This window comes from Puntigrus tetrazona, chromosome 7, assembly GCF_018831695.1.
Source record: "Puntigrus tetrazona isolate hp1 chromosome 7, ASM1883169v1, whole genome shotgun sequence".
In the NCBI taxonomy this organism is placed as follows: Eukaryota; Metazoa; Chordata; class Actinopteri; order Cypriniformes; family Cyprinidae; genus Puntigrus; species Puntigrus tetrazona.
In genome coordinates, this window is record NC_056705.1 from 38,727,639 (window position 1) to 38,736,450 (window position 8,812).

General features: G+C 40.5%; 1 protein-coding gene across 1 annotated transcript in view; it reads right to left on the reverse strand.

The window, feature by feature from the left end:
* Positions 1-615: 615 nt before the first annotated feature.
* Positions 616-8,812, reverse strand: part of adgra3 (adhesion G protein-coupled receptor A3) — a 39,473-nt gene continuing 31,276 nt past the window's right edge. The window contains exons 14-19 of the mRNA XM_043244508.1: positions 7,242-7,450; positions 6,952-7,076; positions 5,979-6,102; positions 5,681-5,826; positions 4,535-4,630; positions 616-2,819 (exon numbers count right to left, since the gene is read on the reverse strand). Coding sequence (XP_043100443.1) covers positions 1,385-2,819; positions 4,535-4,630; positions 5,681-5,826; positions 5,979-6,102; positions 6,952-7,076; positions 7,242-7,450 — 2,135 coding nt within the window. The 3' untranslated portion in view covers positions 616-1,384. The remainder of the gene's footprint in view (positions 2,820-4,534; positions 4,631-5,680; positions 5,827-5,978; positions 6,103-6,951; positions 7,077-7,241; positions 7,451-8,812) is intronic.

Here is an 8,812-nt window from a genome sequence, read left to right on the forward strand (position 1 = left end):
GATGCAAATATAGACCACTTCTAGACAGTTTGTGTGCATTTTCACAGATTTTGAACATTATTCACCATTTGAATCAAAACCATGTAATAAGAGAGGAGGTTCTCAGATGAGCGTACCTTTGAACTCACGAGATGAAGTGAACTGTGTAAAGAGATCAATCTTATTTACTATGTGAAAATGCATTCAAATAAAAGGGATTCGGCCAACATATTCTCAAAGGGTAGCATATCATGCACATACATAATGCAGTCAAGTAGAAAGCTACGCATGTGTATTTTCTCTGTTTTTGCACAAATAAAACATTTTTAGGACCTAACGTTAAGCATTAAATAGGCTTCCGGTTACTACAATACTACAAGGCCTAAAGGAAGTTTTCAAATGTGGCGTTTTGAACTTGAAGAGGCGAATTAGGCTTAGATTACATACACTGAGTGTACAAAATGTGCTTAAAGGACACTAGAATAAACCATTTCTAGGCTGGCTATTATGCAGCAAAGTGGAAACTATGCACTAGAAGGTATTTTTTCGAATTTTGAACATTAAAAATTAAAAAGGCAACTCACCTTTGAACTCAGAGGAAATTAACTGGGATGCACAAAGAGATTTTTTTTTATTTTTGATGGCCGCAGTTGAAACAAAATCTTATTTAATACAGCATGTGAAAACACATTTGAATATATGAGAGTCAGCCAACATATTTTCAAAGGGCAGCATGTCATGCATCTTAATGTACAAAATGCGCTTAGACACAAAAATAGACCATTTATAGACATGACTATAATGCAGCCAAGTGGGAAATCGTATAAATTTGTAGGTGTTTTCAAAAACTTTGCACATAAACATTAAAGCACAAATTCTTCCAGGAACAATTTTTTTTAACAAACCGTACCATACAGACCAAACTCATAAAATAAGCTCCCAATTACTTGAAACCACAAGGCCTAGAGAGGAAACTCTCAGATGAATTCAACTTTGAACTCGGAGATGAGATGAAGTGGGCTGCGTAAAGAGATTTTTTATTATTCGACGCCCGCAATAGAACACAATCTTCTGTACTGTGTAAAAACAGAATCGAATATAAGATAGTCATCCAACATATTCTCAAAAGGGCAGCGCATCATGCATCTTCACATACAAAACGTCAGAATAAAATACAAAATGGACCAAAAAGATATAAAAATAGACCATTTGTAGACTGACTACGATGCAGCCAAGTGGTAAACTATATGCATTTGTAGGTATTTTCCCCACATAGACAATTAAAACTCGAACTCTTTCAGGAACTATTTTTTACAAACTGTACCGTTCGGATCAAAATCATAAAATAAGAGATTCACAGTTACAGGTAAAAGTCAGATTTGTAGTCTCTGAGAAGGGAATCTCGCTACACAGTAGTTTCATGCTTCCACAAGCCAGTCTTAATATTCTCCACGTTCAGGGGCGACAAATTCTGTAGCCTCTCCGAGTCTTTGGCAGGTCCGTTCTGGCACGCTAGGTTCAACCCGTAAGACTTGGGCTGAACCTCCAGTTCTACAGTGAGGGGCTGTTTTGGACAGTCTCTAGTTTGGCTGGTGGCGTCGGTTCCCGATCCGTCCCCTCCTCCGACTAAGCCTCCATTACTGACGCCGTTCCCCACGCTGTTGCTGAGGCCGTGCCCAAAACTGTTACCCGGCCGGACGCCTCCACCTTTGGCGAGGTGCCGCGAGCGGCGGGGCAGACTTGCGCTGGCATCGCTGCTGTCCTGTTGAAGCTGGCTCTGCTGTCGCTCCCGGTAAGCCAAATACGCCGCCCGTCGACTGTTACGAGCCTGCAGGCTCTCGTGATGATGGTGCCGCTTGTGCGGGGCGCTTTGCACGCTTCCCTCCACGCTGGTGGGAACGTCGTACGAATACTCGCGCAAAACCGTGAGCCTACTGGCCCGATGTGATCTCGTACGGTTCTTGTGGTGCCGCCCCGAATGCCCATTGATGTTTGCGTTGCCCGTTCCTGGGAGATTATTGTTGTTGACCGAACTGGGACGATATTGGACCTCGACTGGTGCGACGTGCATCTTAATCTCATTGTCGACCGAATGTTCGGTCAAGCTGTTGTCCAATAACGTCGTCCCATTGGCCGTCGAAGGCGCCGCTTTGCACTGAGCAGCTTCCACTTGCAGATTGGTCAGTTTACAGCCTTGGGTGGAGTTATGGACGCTCGGTGCACTCTTATTGGTGCACGAGGATTCGGCGCTGCTGGCTGGACACTTTGCAGCTTCGCCGTTTCCCCTCGCGGTCAAGGCGGAGCCTCCAGATCCCGTGACTGGCAGAAGCAGGGAATCGATTTGAACGGCGTAGTTGCGGCGAACCAAGCAACAAGCTTGCGACCAATGTCGCCGCATGTCCTGGCGGTTCACGCAATGGTGCGCCACAAGAAACGCCCCGAGAGCCAAGGCGGCGGCGCTGAAGAGGCAGGCGAACACTAAATCCGCCGGATGCTCCTGAGACACCGCAAGAGCCCCAAACACCCACAAAGCGACATAAAGCGTGAGAGACCCTGCTACGCCCATGAGCTGGGCCAGAAACGTATGTTCGTTCTCCAGAGCCGACAGCGGGACCGGTTGCGCTGCGGACGAGGACTCCAAGAGGGCCGGTGTGATTTCGGTCGCTTCGGCCACAGAAAGGTGCTGCTGCTCCTCAGACTGCTCCTTGAGCTCGAAACGGCGCTCGGGGTGACGCCGGAGCTGAACGAGAATGCTGAGGAAGTACATGCAGTCCACAAAAACGATGAAGGCTGCTGGGCCGTAAAATGCACCAAGACTGGGCTCCCATGCCATCCAGCAGCTGCGGAGAGACAACAGGTTGAGGTTTCATTGCTGTAGATTTTAAAAAGCACCTATTTCTTTTTTAAATGCATGTTATTGTTTTTAGGTGTGCCAATAATGTGTTTGTGTTACAAGAATTGTTCAAACTAAATATCAGAATCGGATCTTCCAGTGAAAACAGACATACTTCTCTCTGATGATGCATGCTTGACTTCTCCAAAAATTTAGTCCATTTCCCTTTCTTACAACAACTGCAAGCTCATTCTGAACTGTATGCTTATACTGCTGTTTAACATTCAAAAAAAACTAAAATGCCTTCAAATAATGCATTCATAAATACATTCATTCGATTACAACACTAATTGTAATGGTTGATTATAACTTAATGTAACACTGATTAAGGTCACACTTCATTTTAATCTGCCAATACTTGACAAAGTAAAATAAATTATCAACATGTGCTTGCTTAAAGTTAGGTTTAGTATTATTTGCTTTAAATTAGACATTATTTACTGTTATTAATATATCCAAAAATCTATAAAACAAGAAATATAAACCTATAAAAACAATAGTAATAAGCTGTTCTAAAAGTTCATATTAGATAAATATTTACCTAAGGCTGCTCAATTATAACAAATTATAATTTTTCCCCCAAAGATATTAATATTGTGATTATTATGAATTATGCAATTATTATTTTTTATCCAGTCAACAATAAAGATTATATTGAAAGCAATAAATATACATAAGCTCTTTTATCTTTAATGCTGACCAATAGAATTGAAAATATAATACTGATGTTGCACTGGTATGTCAGTATGCGTAGTTTAAGACTAAGTCTACACATATAAAACAAGCTAAAAACTCTTTTCCTGAAAAGTACTTTATTGCTGTTTTATACTTCAGTAAATCAATGTCACGCTGTCCTACTTGGCAGCACGAAAAAAGAAAAGAAATGTAAAATGTGCATAAAATATACAGAGCATGCACGAGAACACTCCCATCCCGTTATAAATCACCGCAGCTGTCACTCACTGCAGGCAAGCGCTCCAAAAAGTACTTTTTACATTAGGTATACATAAGTTCTAAAGTTTACAGTAGTGGTATCGAGGGCTTCAGTATTATCAGAAAAGTAAAACACTTATGAGGCACTTCCGAGTTCTGTGATGCTCAGCAGAGCGTTTTTTCTTTTGTCACGGTAGCGTGAGATTAATTAAACCCCAAAGATCTCAGATGGTCTGGATTTTTAAATTAAACCACGCTGTTACACAATCCAAACAGCTGTCACAAGTGAAAGAAGGGAGCATGGGAAACCAACACACACAAGGTGGGGAGCCAAAAATAGAGCAGCATAATTAGGTTCACACAGCTTCAGAAGACCTAAACTGCTCTCTCCTCTGTAAAGTATTATTCTGCACTTTACACGGGCATTAGGCTCCAGCGATAGCAAAAGCAATTTCTCATGACAGAGAAAGACTAGGAAATGACAAGAAGCGTTCGCAGGGGATTTGAAAAGAGCCTCGAGGCGGATACAGGCTGGATTGGTACAGTCTGTCGTTAATAGCAACGAAGTTATGGAAACATTACACACTTGCATTTGGTCTCAAAATAGTATACATGGATCCAAACACAAACGTCTAACCGACTACACAAAATCTGAAAATGACAAATCAACATAGCTTGAATTTTATTGAAAGGGATGGTTAAAAAGAGCCTTAAAACTCTAATACTTACTAAGGTGCACTGACTTGACTGCCGTAGTTTTTGATGTTAGCTGCAGCTGTTATTCCACACACAATGATCGGTATGCCTCCACCTATTAAGTAGAATCTGTAGAAGAAAAAAACAGTTACTAAATCTGATTAGCAAGGCATTGTATCTCCTCATGTTAGAGCACTAATGCTGGAATGCACTACATGACTTTATAAGATTTTCTCAAGCACTAGATTTCATACACCAGCTCTCGTTTTGGCAACTGGTGTCAAAATATCTCCACTATCCAGACAGCAAATAATGAGTTATTCCAGACTTACAGGAATATCTCTCTCTCTGCCTCTCTCTCTCACACACACACACACACACACACAATCAGTAAATAAACAAAAAATGTTACTGGGACCTAAACTTATTAAAATAATTTGCAATAGCCAACAAACCTTAAATAAGCTTAAAAAAATAAATGTTGCCATGGCAACTACCTGGAAATACTTACATTACTAAAATACAAGCTAAATAGAATTATTATTATTAAGGTATAAAATGACAAAAGCAAAAAACTAGCATTTGAACAAAAACTGAAAATATAAAAATGAAAACAATGAATACTGTATAAATGAGGTTAACCGATTACTATTTTGTAAATACTAGTGTTTTTGTTTCCCGAGATAGTTACCAGGCTGGATACTATAATGCTACACAACTAATACTAAAACATCAAAAGCGTGTCACTCGCCGTCATAATAATAATATTCAGGGAAAAATGTTTCTGTCATCTTCTGCTGTCCATGCAATAGACACCAAAGGTCACTCCGACTCTTTGGTTACCAATATGTATTTATTTATTTTCAAATATCTTCTTTTGTGTTCCACAGAAGAAAAAAAAAGTCAGTTGTGGGATGATATGAGGGCGAGTAATTGAACTATCCCTATAAAAGGCACACCATCCTAAAATCCATGGCCAATTTCCTAGAAACAGCCCTGATTTCTGTTGTATGTTTACTGACACCAAGTGGTCAGCAGGAGAAGCTAATATAAAACCCGCAGTCTTGCTTTTGAGCAATTCATGCATCAAAGCTCGTATCGTATTGATCGTATAAATACCGATTTAAACGTCACGTATACGATCAGTCACATATCTACTATGCCATCTCGTCCGGTTACCTCAGCATAGGTCTGGGTGGAGGCGGAGGCTCGTCCAGCTCCTCGTAGCGCTTGGCCTTCCGCGTCACCTGCTTGTAGATGTTGCGTGCCGTCACGCCGGACCACAGAGCTGTAGCCAGTGTAGAGTAATGCAACACAATCCCCACCTTCACGACATTAGAAAACATAAGAGCTCTCCTCAAGGACAATAAACATGCATTCTCAAAACAGCAATGTGAACTCGAGAGCAGCATTGCCTGAGAAACATCATACGTACACACACACACACACACACACACACACAGAAGCAGGCACGTACCGCTTGACAAACGCTTGCGTTGTACGTTTGGTTGATGCCGCCCACAAACACAGCGCAGGTGAGGAGAATATGCAAGCAGAGGTTAACCAGCATGTGCCAGCACTTCTTACTCACACGCACCGACCTGGGAACACATGAAGCAGAAGAAAAGATTTTTAGCTGAATACTCGATTCTTAAAAAGTCACATTCGAGCAAATTCAAACCCATGGCTCTTGACAACATATTCAATTCGAATCAATCGGACTGTGCAAGAAACTTATTATTTGCAACACTATTGGCAGATAAATTGGAAAAAAACGTGTGCAAAAAAATCCTGTTCAGAGTTTCGCATCGACCCGCACTTTATTACGTTTGCACGAGGAGCTTTAAATGTTGGCCATCATGAAAAGTGTACGAAAGGCGGCAAAACCAGCGTATTAACAGCGACGCAACCGGTGATTAACATAGCAAAGGTAAGAGAAACACAAAAGCGCTGGAGTTTGTGGCATATGAAGTCTCTAGCATTAATTGTGAACATGGCTAGTCTTTAATTCTGTGTAAATGTATGTGTGATAAAGTAATTATGTGTTTAAAACACACACACACACACACACACACACACACACACACACACACACACACACACACTTTGCACCAAATGTAAATTTTTGGCCATAGCTGAACAAAATGGCACACTGCACCGGACACAGGTTTTCACATTTTTTCCTAAATTATATTATATATGCGTAAATACATAAAATGTCAGTTGCCGAACACTCAGTGCATCCTTAGTTAAAAGTATTGCAAAAGCAATTTTTTTCTTCAAAAGAACCCAATATATATCGTCTGAAGCAACAGATATTATTTAGTTTCGGCTGTTATGTGTTTTTTTTTTGGCTCTCAAAATTAAAGTAGCCGTTGACTTGCATTTACGAACCACCAAGGAGCTGCTGGAAATCTTCTTCACTGTTCTACTAAAGCTCCAGCACTCACTTGTGGTGGTAGATGTAGCTGACTATGACTGACAGCAGGCAGAGCACCAGGACGATGGCCGTGGCGTAGATCACAGGGTGAAGAGGTTCGAAGCGGTACGCGTCGTTCCCCGTCTTGTTCAGATCCTGGTAGACCAGAGAGTATATCAGCGGGTTACATTTGCAAACGTATTTCAACAGCCAATAATTTGGATTTTTTTTCTGTACTGGAAGGGTGGATGCGTGAAAAGATCTAATTACAAAACAGTCAAAGGCTCGACCGTGAAGGAAAGTCTGAAGAAAATCTCTCACCATCAGTAAAGCGTAGTTATTGAGCGAGTTGCAGGACACGGTGGAGAAGTTGTCGTCCTGATGGAGGATCCGGCAGCCGTCGCTCTGCCAGCCGCCCTGTCCTCCGAGCAGACTGAAGTTCCAGAAGCAGGGAGCGGCGTCCGAGCCGTGCAGGAAGCGCCGCAGGGTCACGTTCACTGGACTCTGCAGGTTCTTCAGCGGGAAACCCTCTAAACAACAACACACAACACAGCTCTGGACCGTATTTGATGACGCACTATTAAAAATAAAGCGCATTATTAACTTTTACGGTTTCATTAGGGACCTTTATCCATCCGTTCCACAATAGCCCCTAGAAAAGCGTATTCAGATTATTAAAATGTTCTTCAAAACTAAAAAAAATGAAAATGGTTCACTTTTGGTCCACTTCAAACGTTGACTTATAACTTTTGTTTAGGTTATTTATCTAATAGTAATTATTGTTATTTATTATGATCCTTTATTATCTTTTTAGCCAAATTATTATTTTTTTAATTATTATTATTATCTCTTTATAATTATTAATATTCTTTTTATTTCTGTAGTTATCAATGCAACCTTTCTGATTATGTGGATCATCTCAATTAAGAAAACGTTTTTAAATAGAGAATTTAAACTAAGATCACGTCATAATTTACTTACATTCGACGAAATTTGATATGACCTTCATTTATATCACTTGTTAATGTTTTATTTTACTTATTCAGCTTCGGCTTTATTTAATTGCATAACTTTTTATATCTTTTTCTATCCATCACTAATGAATTTATAGTTCCACGACGAACCTTTAGCATCAGTGCAATCAGGTTTTTTTTTTATTTGGTGGAAAAGGATTTTTAGATGATTAAAATCTTTTTCAAACTAAGAAAAAACGGATCCTACAAAAACCGTTTACGATCGTTGGGGAACAAAAATGATTTTCCTATGGCGTAGCTCCTTTTCAAACCATCGTTCTTAAGAGCGTACGATAAAAGCGCAGTTCATCACTGACTAGCTAACTAAATGTTCATTTAGGGAGCACACATTAAATCCACGTGCATCGCTTGGGACAAGATAAACAGTGCCAGTGTTTCAGTTTCAGATCGGTCAGATTCTTCTAAACTCTCCTCTTTCATGGGATTGCGATCGCTTTCTGCTCCGTTTAGGCCTCTCGTTGAAATCAATCGTTTTTTTCCTCCTAGCGGCTCGCTGTGCTGTAGTTTGCCGCCCCCTCACACTTCAGCTGCTCTCCGGCAGCATTATTGCTCTGTTCATGACACGATGCCTTTTTACCTGCTCGAAGCCAAAATGGGGGTGGGATGGATTATAACAGAGCCGCTGCGCAGTGAAGACCACGTCACAACGTCACAAAAGAAGAAAATATAAGTTACAAATAAAACCAAGAATAAGAGGCTTAGAATAAGCTTTAAAAGAAAATGTCACATTAAAAAGTGATATAATTGAAAAAAGGTCAAAAGATCATTTTTCAAAATTGACATTGTACTTATTTGTAAACTTTTCTTTAAGTGCATCATTTTTTTCCTATGCACAATTTCACTAGAATTATGTTTTTA